Source organism: Ambystoma mexicanum, chromosome 1p, assembly GCF_040938575.1.
Source record: "Ambystoma mexicanum isolate Mex_15411 chromosome 1p, UKY_AmexF1_1, whole genome shotgun sequence".
NCBI lineage: Eukaryota > Metazoa > Chordata > Amphibia > Caudata > Ambystomatidae > Ambystoma > Ambystoma mexicanum.
The window spans coordinates 201,666,473-201,684,729 of record NC_090921.1 but is presented as its reverse complement, the minus strand read 5'-3'; the positions used below and the strand labels follow the sequence as shown (position 1 = coordinate 201,684,729).

The 18,257-nt window shown below is 44.9% G+C and overlaps 1 protein-coding gene across 1 annotated transcript in view; it reads left to right on the top strand.

Annotated features, from left to right (window-relative positions):
* LOC138468132 (vomeronasal type-2 receptor 1-like) overlaps positions 1–18,257 on the top strand; it is a 252,276-nt gene that overhangs the window by 168,469 nt on the left and 65,550 nt on the right. Inside the window, exons 8-10 of the mRNA XM_069608595.1 lie at positions 911–1,065; positions 4,463–5,543; positions 9,512–9,527. Coding sequence (XP_069464696.1) covers positions 911–1,065; positions 4,463–5,543; positions 9,512–9,527 — 1,252 coding nt within the window. The remainder of the gene's footprint in view (positions 1–910; positions 1,066–4,462; positions 5,544–9,511; positions 9,528–18,257) is intronic.

Here is an 18,257-nt window from a genome sequence, read left to right as displayed (position 1 = left end):
CATCTCATGATCACCCCACCCTTAGTAGCACTCCATCCATGTAATTGTTCCATGGCTATATAAAGGCATCTAGAATCGCCAACCACATCATTGGGGCATGATGGGCTCGGACACAACAGAGATCTTGAACATGTGTCCCTGTGTGTGACCACACATGAGGTGAGAACCCTGGTGGATCTGAAATCGGCTGCACTACCAGTCCTCAGTCCCCTCTCATCTCAGCTGCCTATGGTGGCAAACACATTAAGGTTTTGAAGTTAGGAGCCCCTTTACCGCAAGAATTTCCCTCTCGATGTGGTAGGGCAGGTCACATATAGTCCTTGTGCTGACTATAATGTTCTAAAATGACTACACATGTAATATGTAGTAAAATGCCCACACTAGGTAGGGACAAATTATTCTTTTGTTAAGTACCTGCCTTATCAATGAACACATGTAGCAGTTAACACGTCATATCTAGTGCTAAATGTGAAGCGGTGAGGACTGTTAGCCTCATTTGCAGGATACTCACAGCAGTGCCACCTCTTTTCTTGCTCTGTTGCAGGAAGCATTAGGTAATTATCCACCTATGCACACGAGAATAATCCCCAAACTGCCCCCTATGCGTTGTGACTACTGAGAACAGGCCCACGACAGCACACACGCAGGTAATGTTGAAATAGTACTCGCTGAATCAACCTGCGAAGGGCGAATGCCTGGAAAGTTCAACCAAGAGATTAATCTGACAGATACACAGATATCTCTGCAGCAGTGGCTCAACCCACTGTGCTTTCATCTGTCTTCTGCATTGACAATGCCTACAGCCGACCGCAAGGACACGTCTGTTATGACGGCGGATCACGCATTCCTCTCTAGAAATGTACTGATCTATCTGCTAATACACTCTGTGATGCCGTCATCTGTTGCCCAGGGGATGGAGCCAGGTGGCAGGGTGCCCATAAACGAGGTGACTGGGATCTCCAGCAATGGTGATATCATTCTCGGTGGGATCTTCCCACTCCATGAGGACATAGTGTTCCAGAAGACCACCTACACAGTGAAGCCTGCTCCAATGAGCTGCCAGAGGTACTGTAATACAATCCCTGTGTTGCAATGAATTGACTACAGTCTTGTGGTATTATGCAAACAATGGTTCTGTGTCAGCAAGATTAGCAGTGACGCAAATGAGGAAATAACACTATATCAGATTTGCACATGCTGGGCTTAATTCATGGAAGTTTTAGTGCGTTGCAAAGTCCCTTGCTCCAGTGCACATGCTTGGGAAGCTGGCCAATAATATGTAACTGGCTCCAAAGCATTTAAGGTCATCGTCAACCTACCTTGGAGTTTTAGCCAACAACTCTTCAGAGTGTGCTTTGATTTTCCACTTATGAGGGTGGGCCTACAAAAAGTATTGGCATTAAAAACAGGTCAAACAACATGAGATATGTCTAAATATATTGGAATGGAGGCGGGTGTGATGATAGATAGTTCGAAAAACTAAATAAAGGGTCTCAGTTGCTTATATCAAAACATAGTGTAACAAACTCCATCATTTTTAGTACAAGTTTTTACTCTGCCCAGTGTTTGGAATGACTCCGTAATAATGTTTTTTTTCTTTTAATATTGGGTGATTTCAGTTGCAACTATATGCCAGACATATCCAAAGTAGAATAAAACATATTGACAAGTAAGACGGCAAGCATAACAAACATGGCCTTGAAATAACAACATCTACACAGTACACATTTATCGACGATGTTTTTTAAAATAGAGGGTGGAAAAACAATGTATGGCCACTTTGTCAATTGGTATTATTGTGTTCAGAATTACTGGGGACTAGTGTTACAAGTGATGGCTTTGTAAAAATACTAAACTATGTTCGATTTTCAGTTTTACTATCGCCACTCCACAAGACTCTCTTCCCTGCTTGTGTGGTTGGTCATAAAAGCCAAAGGTTTGTTACAATTGCAAAGGTACCGTCTTTTTGGGAACAAATGAGCAGCGGTGAAAGCGGGCAGGGTGTTTTCAACTAGAGCACATACTTTCATTAGAACCCCCCCCCCACTCCCACCCGCCAGACCAAGCAGTGAAAAATGTGCCCATTAGTCCTGACGTTTAGAAATGAACTGAAACTGAAAAATGCAATATTTTATTGTAAATCCTTAATTCCTTAATATTAAGGCGTGAAAACAATGCAAGCAATCACGCTATAATTTCGGTAAACAAAATAAATGGTCCTTTATTTTCTAGGCATCACCAGTGAGATCTTGAGATCTCTGCAGCAGACACACTAACCCACTGACCTACCTTCAAAACTTACAAAAGTGAAATAAGTTTCAAATTGGATGAGGGTGGATGGCATCGTTAGAGAGGTCTTTATGTCTGGGCAAATGGAGCACATCCTGGAGGAGGCCAACCTGTCTTGGGGGTGGAGTCCACATAGCTGCCACACAGCAATACCAAGGAGTGTTAAGTGTCCCACCAGGGCTTCACCTGCTGCTGGTAGTTTGTTTGCCCCATCTCTCTGATACAGTTAATTTGGGCTATTAGGTGACGCTAGAAAGCACTACATTTCACTTCCTCTCACTAGCCAGTGGAGCAGGAGCTCCACCGAGATGCACCCGACCCTGCAGGAGCAGCGGGAACACCGGAGGAAGAATCTATGTTCAGCCTTCACAAAGCGGTAAGCGTTGCAGGCACTGCGCTAAAATAGCAAAATCAATTGTGCGAACCTCCGCTTTACTGCATATAAGCACCCAGAGGATCAGTTAAGAAATATCCTTCATTCCGGCACCATCCGACTGCTAGTGGCAAGTGCAGGCTCACTATCTCCATTTAGCACCACGAGATCGCAGCTCAATCCAAGATGGCCGCCCGCCATTGATGCCTGACACCCCCTGCCTAACTAGACCCAGCTGACTCCGCCAAAACCTGATTGGCTTCTGATCCAACTTCCTTTGCCCACTTGAGCGCCGGCAGGCGGAGCCGGCCCACTTTCAGCAAGGCCCAAGTGAATCAAGGCCAACGCCTGTCTTCAAATCTGTCTCTAGCCGCATCTACCGTCTGCCACCCCACCTGGCTCTATTGGTAACCTTCACTCGTTATCCAGCTGACGCATTTTATTACGAGCATCTGATGTTGCTCACGTGCATACCGCTCTGCACGCCTAGTGAAATTGCTGATGTACTTGTTGCCGACCTGCACACAGGTACCCTTTTGTAAAATCGGTATAATATTGCTCAGTTTAGGCACGTACCTTCGCCTTGCAAACAGAGACCGATCCACCACGCACTGCCCACACATAATCGTGCTCAAGCGGCAGTAGTAATTATAAGTGCCCCTACGTGCGACTGAATCATAATAACCCTACTTGAACATTAGACGGCGGCATCACACCTGTAAGCGTATAAGTTCCAAGTAGCCCTCTATGCTACCTTTGCCTTGTCCAGCCAATCCCAATTGCAAACTAGCAGATAGTAGGAAATTTGTCTCCAAAATTGTCATCAGCCACTGCCTTCGCCTCCCCACTTAGCCCAATGCAGGAAAGTCGTTAGCTTGTTTTAAAATCTGTTGTATTTCACTGCCTCTTTTAATTATGTTCCCACCTACAAAGGAAAACGATTACTAATCTGTTTAAACTGTTATTACATGCTATTATATGCCATGCAAATACCTTCTAGCTTACAAAAGGAGAGTTGTTCCAAGATTGTCTCACACTGTTGTACCTCACTGCTATCTGCCAACCTGCTCTAGCCTATAGTAGAAAGCTCATCTTAGTCTGTCTAAATTGTTATTATATGCATACCATGCAAATACGCTATAGTTTACAAAAGGAGAGTTGCTCCTAGATTGTCTCACAATGTTGTACCTCACTGCTTTCTGCTAACCTGCTCTAGCCATAGTAAAAGATCATCCTAAATCTGCCTAAATTGCTTAGCTAACTGCCATTGCTATCATATTCAAGCCCACCTTAACTGTACTAGCCTAAATCCGGCAGTTACACTGTGCTGGCGTACCCCTAACCACTGTGGACCCCTACTGTATTGCACCAACCATTCCACAGGCTACTCAGGCTACCTACATGCCCACCATAGGTCAACTTACCTACAGACACCGTTATGACATCTCCTATGTCTGCCACACCTATATGCTACCTAGCCATACTCTCAGCACTTACTACCTTATTATCTATGGCAACACCCCTCCTCAATCTACCCACAGAAATGGAATTGACTAGAATGATGCACACACAACTGGCACCCCAACAGTCTGTTCCTTGTACCCAATCTCAACTGAATCTGGCCTGTCCTACCGAACTAAGGAACTATAGACTAGGCACTAGACTTCCCAAGCCACCATGTGCCCACCAGCCTCATAGCCATCCTAATACGGAGCCAACTCATGTCAGGCGCACCAAGCACAATAGGAAACCTAGCTGTAATCAAATACCTTGGACCAAAACCTCTGAAACCCTGTCCAGCGATGCCCATACTACTGAGAGTCCAAAAGCAACACACAACCTTAAGGGTGGCCTCATCAACGTTAGATCCCTAATAGCCCACGCCTCTGAAATTGCTGACATCATTACCTGCAACCAACTTGACTTCCTAGCAGTCACTGAAACTTGGCTGCACAAAGCTGCTGTCCCGGCCTTAATGCTAGCCATACCCACGAACTTTGTCATCTTTAGAAAAGACAGAGAAACCTCCAAAGGAGGTGGCATAGCCTATATATGCAGAGATAACCTTACCATCAAAGAAACAGTTAGCATTACCATGCTGTCAGCTGAATTACTTTCCCTAAAACTAGAAATTTCCACCTCACGTACAATCACGGTGCACCTCATCTACAGACCTTCTGGTTCACTAGGCACCTTTGAAGAAGACTTAACCACCCTCTTAGACACTAATGTTAAACCAGGAACACAAATCATTCTATTAGGTGATTTCAACCTAGGCTACAATGACCCTAAAGACATTAATGCCTCTTCCATAGCCAACACCATTTCAGAAGCAGGCCTCACCATACGGAGGCCTACGCATTCCAAAGGCCACACACTGGACTGGGTCACAGACATTAATTGTGTATCCCTCATAACGGCAATTGAACCATGCATATGGACTGATAACTATTTGATCTCATTGACCATTTCTGATCTTCCCCAACCTAAATCTACTAAACCATATGCTCCTCCTGCCTTCACACGCTGCAAAGAAAATATAACACTATCAAACCTCCTCCCACTGATTCAACCTATCACTAACTACTCTAGCCTGATCGCCAACCCTAATGATCTAGCTGAACTGTACAATAACACCATCAACTCAGCGATTGACGCCATTGCGCCACTGAAGCTCACCAAATCCAAACCTATCGCCCATCTCAACACATGGTTCACCCCTACGCTAAAAGCCCTACGCAAAGAGAAACGACATGCAGAAGCCTGCTGGAGAAAAAACCCATCTCCCGACAATAAAAACCTCCTTACTACCCTCACCAACAGCTACAAAAAGCAATTTATTCAGGCACAAAAAGAGACCTTCAATGACAGAATCAAAAAAGTGAATTCTAACACCAGGGAAATCTTCTCCATCCTGAGAGAACTAGAATCCCCAATTGCTCACATAGACCTCTGCGTCAAAGATAAAACCTGGTGCACAAACATTAAAAATGCCTTATGCAACAAAATCACAATGCTACAAGACAAAATAGCAGATACAAATCCTCCCTCCACAACATTGCCCTCTCAATGCAAAAAAACATCCTTCAGGAACTTGCCGCCAACTAAACCAAACCTTTCAACCAATTCAGCTTTAGAGACATTTCTATTCTGGAAACCAAGAATATCATTACGTCTCTCAAACCTTCTCAATGCCTTGGTGACACATGCCCAGCCCCATCATCAAAGAGGCTGTTCATGAACTAGCCCACTTCGTCACTTCATTCATCAACGCATCATTCAAATCATGCTCTGTGCCAACAGACCTTAAAGATGCTTGGATATTACCTCTCCTAAACAAAGTTAACCTGGCCCCTAACATCCCAACGAACTATGGGCCCATAACAACCGTCCCGTTCCTCCTCAAAATCCTAGACAAAGTGGCATATCTACAGATCCAATCCTACTTGGAGATCAACAACCTACTATTGACAAGACAATCAGGTTTTAGACCGAGACATGGAACCGAAACGGCTCTCCTTGATCTCAAAAACCAACTAGATGAGCGTAAAGATAGAGGTGATGTCTCCATTCTCCTACTCCTAGACCTATCAGCTGCTTTCGACCTGGTTGATCACAAGGTTCTTTGCAAGCACCTTAAATCGGCTGCAAACTTCTCCACACAAGCCATGGCTTGGATAACCTCATTCTTGGACAAGAGAACCATAAGAGTCTTCTCAACTACTTCAGCAGCAGATCCAGTCCCCATCACCTGTGGAGTCCCTCAAGGGTCTTGTGTTTCCAACACTTTGTACAATATTTTTACAAAGCCTCTCTTTGGTATATTGGAAAAACTAGGGGTCTCCTATACCAACTACGCGGATGACAAGCAGATCCTCATCCCAATCCAAGGTGACTATGACAATGATACTAGCCTCATAAATAAACTCTAGCAAATTATCCAAACCTCGATGGCCACACATGGCCTATGTCTTAACAATGACAAGACCGAGCTCTTAATCATTGGCTCCACCAGCAAACTCAACAAATGATCCCATCTCTACAATTCCATCACCATCGATGGTATCAAAATCAAGGTAGCTAAGGAAGTTAAAACTTTAGGATTTTACTTAGACTCTGCTCTCACCCTTGACAAGCAAGTAAATGCTACAGCATCAGCAGCCAGCTACACATGCAAACTTATTAATGCATGCAAACCATTCCTGTCCACAGCCAGTTGCACCACCATAGCACAAGCCCTCATTCTTTCCAAACTAGACTACTGCAATGCACTGTATCTAGGCACCAGTAAACACAATACCAACAAACTCCAAACCTTGCAGAACAATGCCCTCACAACAGCATTAGGCATTCCCAAAGGGCAACACATATCAGACCAAAGAAGAGCCGCCAACTGGCTTGCCATCAATGACCGGATCAAACTTAAAACTCTTAACATTACACACAACTGTATGAATAATAAAGCACCCCCATACCTTACAGAAAAATTCACTAAGCACACTTCCGAACGTCCTATCAGAAAGGCCCAGACAAATAGTATCAAAATCCCCAACTTCAAACTGAAAAGAACTGGAGGGTCCAGTTTCCCAGTACTAGCTGCTCACCTCTGGAACTCCATCCCAGATTCACTTATAGCTACCCCTTCCTTCCATGTGTTCAAAGCTAATGTCAAACTCTGCTTCACACCAATGACTGTTAAGCCTCAACTGTACGTATCTGAACACTCTGTATATTTAATGTAATTTATCTGAAACAGCAACTCCTCTCCTCGCTTTGAAAATTATGTGACAATGTATTTTGTATTTGTATTTGTATTTGTATTTGTTTTTGTATAGCGCCGGTAGCCCGAGGGCATCAGGGTGCTTGTACATAAAACACCGGTACTACAAGACGAACAAAACATATGAGACAGACGATGGGAACAAGTACTATTGCATTGCAAGGTCTCTAAGAAAGTCCTACATCCAAGATCTCATATAAAAAGGTGTGTCTTCAACATCTTCCTAAAAGCAAAGTGATTAGCTTCGGACCTAAGGGGTTCGGGGACGCTGTTCCACAGTTTAGGAGCTAGCACAAGAAAGGATCTGCCCAGCCCTGTTTTTAGCTTGAACCTGGGCACATGCAGGAGGCATTTGCCGCCCGAGCGTAGGTTTCTGCTGGGGTTGTAGGGTACTATGTGTGTTTTCAAGTAAGCAGGCGCTGTGCCATAAAGGCACTTGTGTACCAGGCAGAGAGTTTTGAACTTGATACGTTCTTCTACTCTAAGCCAGTGCAGAGCACGCCTCTCTTCGGTAACATGGTCTTTTCTTTTCAAATTTTTTACTAATCTGACACATATCAACATAATATGTGATGTATATGTCCTCCTGTAACATAAGCAATGTATAATAATTATGTACTTGTTATTGTTATTAAGAATCTGCAAGTGCCCAGTTGCTTAACGGCCCGGGGCGCTGTACAAATAAATAAACTATACAATACAATACAATACAATTTAAGACCAAACTATTGTCATTAAAATAAGGGTTTCAAATATGGGCTTTGATTGAGGTTCTGTAATGCTTTTCCAATGGAGATGACATTAGATGAGAGATGCACAGTTGTAATCCCTTCCATTCCCTGCCCCTATCCATTGTAATCCCTATGATTAATCCCACCAATTCCTGCCCATCTCTGAACTCTTTGAGTTTTTGTGAGCTCTTCCATGGAGGCTGCCATCTTGGATAACAGTGTCTAAGGAAGCTCTCTGGAAACGAGGCAAAACTAGCAGCCACCTTTATAATATGTTGTCCAGTTGGTTTGTGTACTTTTCAAATTATTGCAGATTTTTCTTGCTTTTTAAATTGCCCATGGCAATGATCATGCATGTTATACAACTGGACTCATTGTGCTTCAAGTTGCTGCTGTTCTGCAGTCTCTTTTCAATCACGCTTCCACAATCCCCGAACTTTGATTAGGTGACATCTGCTTGTGTCTTCATTCTTTTTTGTGAATGCGTCATTTTATGTTGTGAAATGTTCGTTTTGCGATGTTTATTCCTGAGGACTGTGGAAAATGCGAGCAGTGATTTGCTTTTTAGCATGTTCTTCCACCCCCTGTTCTTGCTAGCTGCGACACTGCATGTTTTTGCGGTTGCTCACAATGGACGTTCGCCGATTGCTCGCTCGCTCGTTCGCAGGGAGCGCATGTGTCTTTGGATAATTAGAATGAGTGAGTTCAGACCTCGTGAGGGAGATACCAAAAGGGAAACCGATGACACAGACTCACGATTGCTGTTGACAAAGTGTAGTTCTCATTAGTTTCTGAACGAGAATGGGAACCTCTTTTTTATTTGGACACATCTAGGATAAGCATGCATAATTCTTTTTACATGTGACCCTCGAGTCTGATAGGATCAGTATAGTTTGTGCTGTGATGTCCATTCCTGTGCTCAATTTAGTGCTAACTACCTTTCGCTAACTTTTTTATTCAGGCTTTGTTGCCTAGTTGTTGCTAGAGCTCTGAAGCCAAACCTAGAGACAGAAGGTTACATGGCATTCGATCTGCACTCTCCTCGTTCCTGGCATTCGGGCTCATCATTAGTTGGGCAGAGCGGTAACTCTATTACTGCCCCATGTACTGCTCCCCCCAATATTGAGTTGATGAAGAGAGTGGGGGTTTTAACTCCAGTCTTTTGCTGGAGGTAGAAGTCTCCCCTTTCTGCACGTTTTTTGGCGCTATAAGAAGTTACCTCCCCAATGCAACTCGGGATCCAGCGCTAAAGGCTCTGGACTAAGATGTGCTAATGCTAATAGCGTGGCGGTTTTTGACTTCCTTTGCTCTCATTCTGATGCTCTTATGACTTTTCAGATCAAACTGTTATCAGGTAAGTTTTTTCATCATTTTCACGGCTATTTAAAAAAAATCTATATTGCCAACTTAATGGGACATAGTTAAATGTTCCTCTAGCAGCGCTGAGGAGCATTTGAGCGAAATATCAGAGTGCTGTGGAATGCAAAGCCAGTATTGTCAAAGCTATTGCATAGACCTGACAGTGGCATCTGTTTTTGTAAATTGTAGGTAGTATTTAAAATTTGTTTTATTCTTGTTGTGCATAATTAGAGAAAGTATCATGCATAACGGTTTTAATATCCTTTACCCCATATTTCTGAGGGATTTAAAATATATAACAAGGCGTATCTCTACGTTTGAAGGCGGACTAGATGTATAGAAGCCCACATGTATGTAATTCTATGTGCATCATGGTAATAAGTTTACACGCGGCATCCCGTTGTTTGAAGGAAATTATTTTACCAAAATGGCTGCCATGGAAAGGGGGGCTCCATGTGGAGCCCCCCTTCCCTTTCCATGGCAGCTGTTCTGCGCATAGAGGAAGGAGCACCTGCGGCAGCGAGTGCCACCCCAATAATGTAAGTTGGGGGCGTGGAGATTCAAATTTAAAAAAGGGGATGGGAGTGGGGGGGGAGATGGCGACAGGGGGATTCCTCCGTTCCGCAGCTTGGAACGCAGGCTTACACCAGCGGTGCAAGCCTAGGTTCTTAGCCACCTGATTGGCTGGCTCTCCTGCTGGGGTGTATATGGTGCTCAGGGGCTCTTGTTTAAGAAATCTTTTAGGCTGCCTTCTCAAGTACCAAAAACACAGTTGTTGTGATTCACTCTCAGGCTCGCCAAAAAATGGCACTATACTGCCAAATAATATTTGCTGGCCTAGCAATATGAACCAATGATAACAATGAAGTGAAATGATGACATGCACATCGTATTGACACAGAACAGTAATGACAGTGACAAGTCAAGTGTAAAGCGGGTGATGGTGGCCATGAGGTTGTATGGCAGGATTAAGTATGGATACTTGCAGCTGTGTTGGACTATCACACGTTCTTCGGTCTCCCAGTGAAAAAGGATGGGTCTGCATTCCTTGAGACAGCTCTCACCTATGAGGTGTGCTATTAAGGGAGATCTCTGTATGTCAACACTTTTGGCACACAAAAAATGAACCAATTTCTTTGAGACTATGCCAGTTTTCGATCTTAGCCCTTTTTTAGTGTGTGCTAAAAGGCAGCAGATCCACATATAAGACAAAACTAATGCATTATAGCACAGGTAGTGAAAAATGGCATTTGAGTAGAAATACAAAGCTTGAAGGTGTTGTTTGCCTAAACTTTAACTGCCCATGCATATGCACATCCCTATGGCCATTCCCACTCAGTTCCTGCCCCTCCTAAAACATCTCATGGCAACTTTCAGCTCCCCTTATTCAAGCCTTACGATCAAACATTCCACTCAAAGTGCCTGCCCCTGTTTTTTCAAAGTAGTTTGCTGAGAGTTCATGACTTAATTGGCACTATAAACATGCTACTGGTGTAATAAAAATGTCTAAACCAGGTCTGCGTTCAGCAACTGTGAGTGTATTTCACTGACGTCCTGTTAAAAACAAGCCTTGACAAAGCCAGAAGTTGTGGCTTATCTATAAGTATTAGGTATTTGCTAGGCCTGCTACCATTAATGGCCAGTTAATAGCACTACAACAGTGCCTGGTGAGTGCCTTTCCCATGCCTACACAAAAGCCTAAACTGTTGGCATTGCCAGTGCTTGTTATAGACTGCATTGTCTCAAAGGTAATTGAGGCTGTATGATGGGTACATTTGCACTGTGGGTAAGCAAACATAATGGCTCAGAACACAGTGAGTTTTGCTTATAAACTGTATTCATATCATTAGTGTCCTCCATGGTACTGTCCTTCAAGGTTATGCTTCTGGAGTTTCAGGAGACTCTACAAAATTTGAAAAGCAACTTCTAAGGGCAGTGTAGGCATAGAGAGACTTGACATTAAGTCATCTTGCAATTTGTTTACATGGAATCACACATGTCTTAAAGTTTCAACAGAAGAGGTGCTTGTCATCCGTGTTAGCAAGTTCAGAGATATTTTTTGCCCTAACCTTTGGGCAGATTTGAAATGTTATTGAGTAAATCTTTTATTGACCATCATAGTGGTAATCGTAATTCTAGAGCAAGTGCACGCTCGGTGTGATTTGGCCCTTTATAATTACAAGTACTTGACTGTTTTGATCAAGAACTGCCAAGTATGATAGTACCAGAACATTTGCTAGTGATACCTGTCTTATGGTGAGTAGAGGCGTAAATTCTCCGCTTGAAAACAGAAGCCTCTAAGGGAGCCGGGCTCAAACTTTTTACCAATGTTGCTTTTTAGTTTTGGCTATTAGATGACGATAAAGCACCACCTATAAACTGAACTATTACAATGGAGTACAGCAAGGTGGAGATGGGATATGGGGAGGGACACAAAGGTTGTCAGTGTTTTGTTTTCTACCCACCCATTAACTGTCCATATAAACCCTTATGCTCAACATGCCTGCTATTGTTATGTCAAAACTAATGAAGTTATTAGTTTGGGCTATTAAGTGTCTTGTTTGTTTGTTTGTTTATTATTTGTAATGCGCCGAAATACCCTAGGGTAACAAGGCGCAGCAGATACAAGAATTTGCGAAACTTAGTTACAGACAGTAAAATATGTACAGGTATGAACACAGTAATAATAACAGTAAGCAGGAAATATATACATATGTACAATTAACAGATGTGTATCCAGTGTGACCAAGTGAAAGGTGGGAGGCACGGGGACCTAGGCGATGGCTGTCTTCATCCAAGACATCATCTTAAAGCGGAAGTTTTGGTAGGGTAAGTCCATTCTAAGAGTGGGTGGTAGGGAATTCCAAAGTTTGGCTGCTTTCACTGGGAAGCTATTACCACCTATAGTTGATAGTTTGTAGGAAGGGACGGAGAGGCATTCTCTGTACGCTGTCCTTGTCGGTCTCGAGGAAGTTAGTATGTGAAATCTGTTGATGGAGATTTTGTCTATGATGGGAGTCCAGTTGTGTTGCTGGCTATGTACTGTAATGTGGACTCTTCTTGAGATGCCTAAGGCCGCTCTGAGTGCGTTGTTCTGGAGGGTTTGTAGCTTGCTAGTAACAGCCTTGGAGGACCCAAGATAAAGGGCGTTACAGTAGTCTAAGCGGGAGAGTATGAGGGCTCTGGCCAGGGTCAGGCAGCTAGTATCGGATAGAAAAGGTTTGGCTGTCCGGATCAATTTACACGTATAAGCCGTGGAAGAGGCTAGTGAGTTCACCTGTCTGCTAAAGGTGAAATTGGAGTCCAGGTAGAAGCCCAGTGTTTTGACTTCGTGTCCCCCCTGATGGTATTACCATCGATTATGAATGATGAGTAGGCTGGGCTCAATTTCTTTAGGCTGGCTGTGGTGCCCAGTGTGATGAGTTTCGTTTTATCATCATTCAGGCATAGACCGTGAGTGGCCATCCATGCCTGGATGATGATGTAAACCCTATTCACCAAGGCCAAATCCTTTCCATAATCTCCAGAAAGCGGAAGGAGGATCTGGGTATCATCTGCATAATTAGTGTAGGTGATACCGAGATGATCCAGATCGTCGAAAAGGGGCTTGGTAAATATGTTATACAGTGTAGGGGAAACACAGGAACCCTGAGGCACACCACAGGTGATGGGTATGGGGTCTGCCGCCTCTGTAGGTGAAAAGACCCTCATGGTTCTGCCAGCAAGGAAGGATCTGATCCATATAATGGCCTCGGGGGAGAAATGGGCAGCCGTGGGAAGGTGAGTGCAGAGGACCGAGTGGTCGACCAAATCGAATGCTGCGGAAAGGTCGAGGAGGAGGAGTAAAACTGCTTGGCCATTGTCTTCGAGCAGATCGATCTGTGTTTTAAGGTCGACGAGAGCTGTATCGGTCCCATGTTGGGGTCGGAAGCCTGATTTTCTGGCTTCTAGCAAGTGGTGTTCCTCCAGGTGCTTCTGTATTTGAACATAGGCGACCTTGTCCAGAATTTTCAGAAGGAATGGTACCATAGTTATAGGTCTGTAATTAGTAGGTGTGGCTGGGTCAAGAGTAGGTTTTTTTATTAGGGGTAGTACCCAGGATTGTTTTAGATTAGTTGGGATGGAGCCGGTGGAGAAGGAAGCATTGATTAGCTTAGTGATAAATGCGGAGAGGTCACGGGCAGCATCTTTTATGAGCTGTGCTGGACATAAGTCTCCCTGGCAGTTAGAAGGCTTTAATGACAAGATGATTTTTTCCACTTCGAGAATGGTCACTTTGGTAAAGTTAAATCGTGTATATTCACTTGTGGTCTGCTTCTCAGGTGGCTTGAACAGGGCAGGATTGTTCAAGGAAGCTTTTTTACAGGATATTTTATTTTGTAGCATAGCGAGTTTGTTGGCTAGGGCATTTTGGATGTCAGTGCACCAGTTATTGTCTTTTATGCAGGTGTCTAGTGGTGCTATGGGGGTTTCTACTTCTTTTAGAATCGAGAATAATTCCTTTGTGTTTGAACTGGCTTGGGAGATGCGAGAGTCAAAGGAGGTACGTTTTGCTAAGAGGATTTCTTTTTTGTACAGGGCCGCTAGTTTGGTAAATTTGATTTTATTGGCTGCTGATGGGTCTCTTTTCCAGATAGTTTCACAGTTTCTTTTTTGTTTTCTTAGGTTTTTAAGGAAATGTGTGTACCAGTTGTTGAGGTGAGTTTTGGATTTACTTGGCCTGTGTTTGAGAGGAGCTATTAAGTCCAAGCAGGTGGACATGATTTTGTTATATTCCTCGACCAAGGTCTCATGGTCCAAGTTGTCAGGGAGTGAGTTAAGTGTGGGGAGTAGGTTTGGGGATGAGTCTCTCCACTGTAATACTGGGTGGAGGTCTAGTAGTGGACAGCACAAACGATACCAGGTGGTGGTCAGTCCAGGTTAGGGGTGAGATGTCAGTGATGTTAGCTAGGCAATTGTAGTCAGCTACCCAGTCAAGTATTCTGCCCTTGTCATGGGTAGTTTTTAGGCTTCTTTGAGTAAATCCTAATTCGGTGAGGGTGTTCAGCGTGGTGATGGCGGCTTGGTCTTCAGGGTCATTAAAGCCCATGTTGAAGTCTCCGAGGGTGAGCACCTGTGTGGCGTTTTTTAGGTTAGTGGTGCTTAAAGGGCCTGGAGGGCGATAGATCACATGGACGTTGAGGGTTTGGGTATTTGTAATGGGGATTTTGGCTGAGAGTAGTTCGCAAGATGGGACATTGATGGAGGTAGCTAATCTTATTGGAAGGCTACATTTATGAATGATGGCAACACCGCCTCCTCTGGAATTGGGTCGGTGTTGTCTCAGGATGGTGTAGTTCTCTGGGATTGCTAGCATAAGCATAGGTCCTGCTGCCGGGTGGAGCCAAGTCTCTGTGATGGCAAGGAGGTCCAGGTCTTCATTAATAAGTAGGTCTGCAATTTCGGTTGTGTGAGCTACTAATGATCTGGTGTTAATTAGAGCTCCTTTGATTTGTGAGCTCACTAGAGGTGCGGAAGGGGCCGACATTTTCTGAGGGGGTTTAGTGGTTTTCTGGATGGTAGGAGTAGTTGGGTATTTAGTAGGAAGGCTCAGAGATATTTTGGGTCTCAGGTTGTCAAGGCTAGTGAGAGTGGATCTGGATCTCTTATTAGTAGGCATGGAGCGGGGGAGTGGCTCATGAATTTTGGCTAGTCTAGCTCTGAGTCTTGTATTCCTGTCTACAATGGGGCACAGGAGGCTAATCATAGGCACTAGAGGTGCCTCAGTTGTTATTGGCGGTAAATTGTTTGAGGAGTAGGAATTAGGTAAGGACGTGTACATGGTAGTTGGATGTTGAGGTGGCATGTTAGATAGTATAATGGTAATTAAGAGGAATAGGGGGCCGGCAAGGTAATTGCTGAGCAGGGGAGGCATGCTAGTTAGTGGCAGGAGTGCGAGATGCTTATGCAACCGCAGGCGGGTACACCTAGATACTGGGTTTACGCTAGGGCTGAAGATGCATGGACCAGGTTCAGCTAGATGCAGATTATGACAGCAGCAGTAGTCAGTAGGTGCAAGCTAGTATGGGCAATATCTGGTCAAGTCAGTATAGTCTATGGCAACCATAGGGCACATTGCAAATCAGGGTGGTCTGTAGCGATCTTAGAGCACAGCACAAATCAGAGTGGTCAATAGCGACCATGGGGCACAATGCAAATCAATGCGGTCTATAGCGACCGAGAGGCACAACACAGGTCAGTGTGGTCAATAGCGACCATGGGGCACAAGTAAATTATAAGGCACAATGCAGATCAATGCGGTCTATAGTGGCCGTGAAGCACAGCACAAATCAGAGTGGTCAATAGCGACCATGGGGCACAATGCAAATCAATGCGGTCTATAGCGACCGAGAAGCACAACACGGGTCAGTGTGGTCAATAGCGACCATGGGGCACAAGTAAATTATAGGGCACAATGCAGATCAATGCGGACTATAGCGACCGTGAAGCACAGTATAAATCAGGGTGGTCAATAGCGACCATGGGGCACAATGCAAATCATTGCTGTCTATAGCGACTAAGAGGCACAGCACAGGTCAGTGTGGTCAATAGCGATCATGGGGCACCGTGTAAATTATAGGGCACAATGTGGATCAATGCGACATAGGGCACAATGCAGATTAATGCGGACTAAAGCGACCTAAATGCGGTCTAAAGCGGTCTAAAGCGACTAAGCAAAGTGGTCTATAGCGACCAAGAGGCACAGCACAGGTCAGTGTGGTCAATAGCAGCCATGGTGAACAATGCAAATCATGGGGCATAATACGGATCATTGCTGTCTAAAGCGGTCTAAAGCGACTAATGTAAAGCAAAGCGGTCTATGGCGACCAAGAGGCACAACACTGGGCAGTGTGGTCGATGGCGATCATATGGCATAATGCATATCAGTAAAGTCTATTACCCTGAGGTACAAAGCAAGGTGCAGTGAAGCAGCTTCTGGTATATAGCGTTCAAAGGGTTCCGAGTGGTTCTGAGTGAAAGTCGACGTTAGTGGCAGTGCTGGGCAGTTAGCAGGTCGTTGCAAGGTTCGAGGGGGCTTTGCAGTCTGAGGGAGGACTCACCTCGTATGTTCTGAGAGCCGAAGGATTTTGGGCAGCGTGCAGGCACCCAGCACCTGTTGCGCTCTGTCAGCTCAGTCAGCGTAGAGGCCTTCTTTCAAAGCCTTACTTCATAGACCGGCTGAAAAGCGTGCCGGCTATTGGATGTGAGCAAAGAGGAGGACAATTGCCAATCCGGGCTACTGGAGGCCAGGCACACGGCCGGACTGGGTCAGGCGAGAAGTAGGGTCCGGGCGGCGGCCATCTTGGGGCAGGTTGCCTCGAGGGATTTTCGGTGCTTCAAGCGTGGAAAATGCAAAAAAGCAAACGATCTGTAGCTAGGTGCTGCCTGATAATGCACCATTAGCACAGATTGGTAGAACGCATGAAAGGCAGCGCATAACGCGCACGGGAGACGTGGGTTCCAGCAAAGGCGTCGACTTCAGTGCAGCTTACCTCCGTTGCACCGAGCAAGTGGGAGGTGTGTACTGCTCCTGCAGCACACGGCAGCTATGCTGGGGAGCTCCTGCTCCATGAGGAAGGGGCTGAGTATGTGGGGCTCAGCTCAGTCAGCGTAGAGGCCTTCTTTCAAGGCCTTACTTCATAGGCCGGCTGAATATCCTGCTGGCTATTGGATGTGACCAAAGAGGAGGACAATAGCCAATCCGGGCTACTGGAGGCCAGGCACACGGCCGGACTGGGTCAGGCGAGAAGTATGGTCGGGGCGGTGGCCATCTTGGGGCAGGTTGCCTCGAGGGATTTTCGGTGCTTCAAGCGTGGAAAATGCAACAAAGCACATGATCTGTAGCTAGGTGCTGCCTGATAATGCACCATTAGCACAGATTGGTAGAACGCATGAAAGGCAGCACATAACGCGCATGGGAGACGTGGGTTCCAGCAAAGGCGTCGACTTCAGTGCAGCTTACCTCCGTTGCACCGGAGCAAGTGGGAGGTGTCAGAGCCACCTACAAGCTGAAACTATTGTATAAGTATAGAGATAGGGAGAAATGGCATATGAAGGTGCTATTTTTCTATTTTCCCATCCATTGGTTGCCCTTGGCCCTTCCCACACAGTTTCTGCCCCTTCCCGCCAAAAAACACTCGTTCAGCTCACTTTTTTCAAACCTTACCATCAAACTTTGCACTTGAAGTGCCTGCCAGTGTTCTTAGAAGCTGTCTTCAGAGAATTAAATAGTTAATTGGAGTCATGCTACTGGTGTAATAAAAATGTACGAACCAGGTCTGCCTTCAGCCACTCATTTATAAGCACTATGCGTATCCTCCCCAGAAGGCCTGTAAAAACACACATTGACAAAGTCAACTGTTTTGACTTATGTATAAGTATTAGGCATTTGTCAGGCACTGCTATTAGATGCCCAGGTATTCACACCATTTTGCTCCTGCTACCATAGCCAGGTAATACGACTATGACAATGCACGGCAAGTGCCTTTCCCAAAAGCTCACACTGATGAAATTGCCAATGCTTGTTGCATTTGTATTTTATTTAGATTTATAGAGCGCATTACGCCAATGCGCTGAACAAGAAGAAATCACAGGACGGTACAATTTAAAAGATTACATAACCAAACTGTAGGTGGGTTTTACGGCCAGATTGAAAGAGAGGACAGGAAGAAAGTGAACAGAGGGA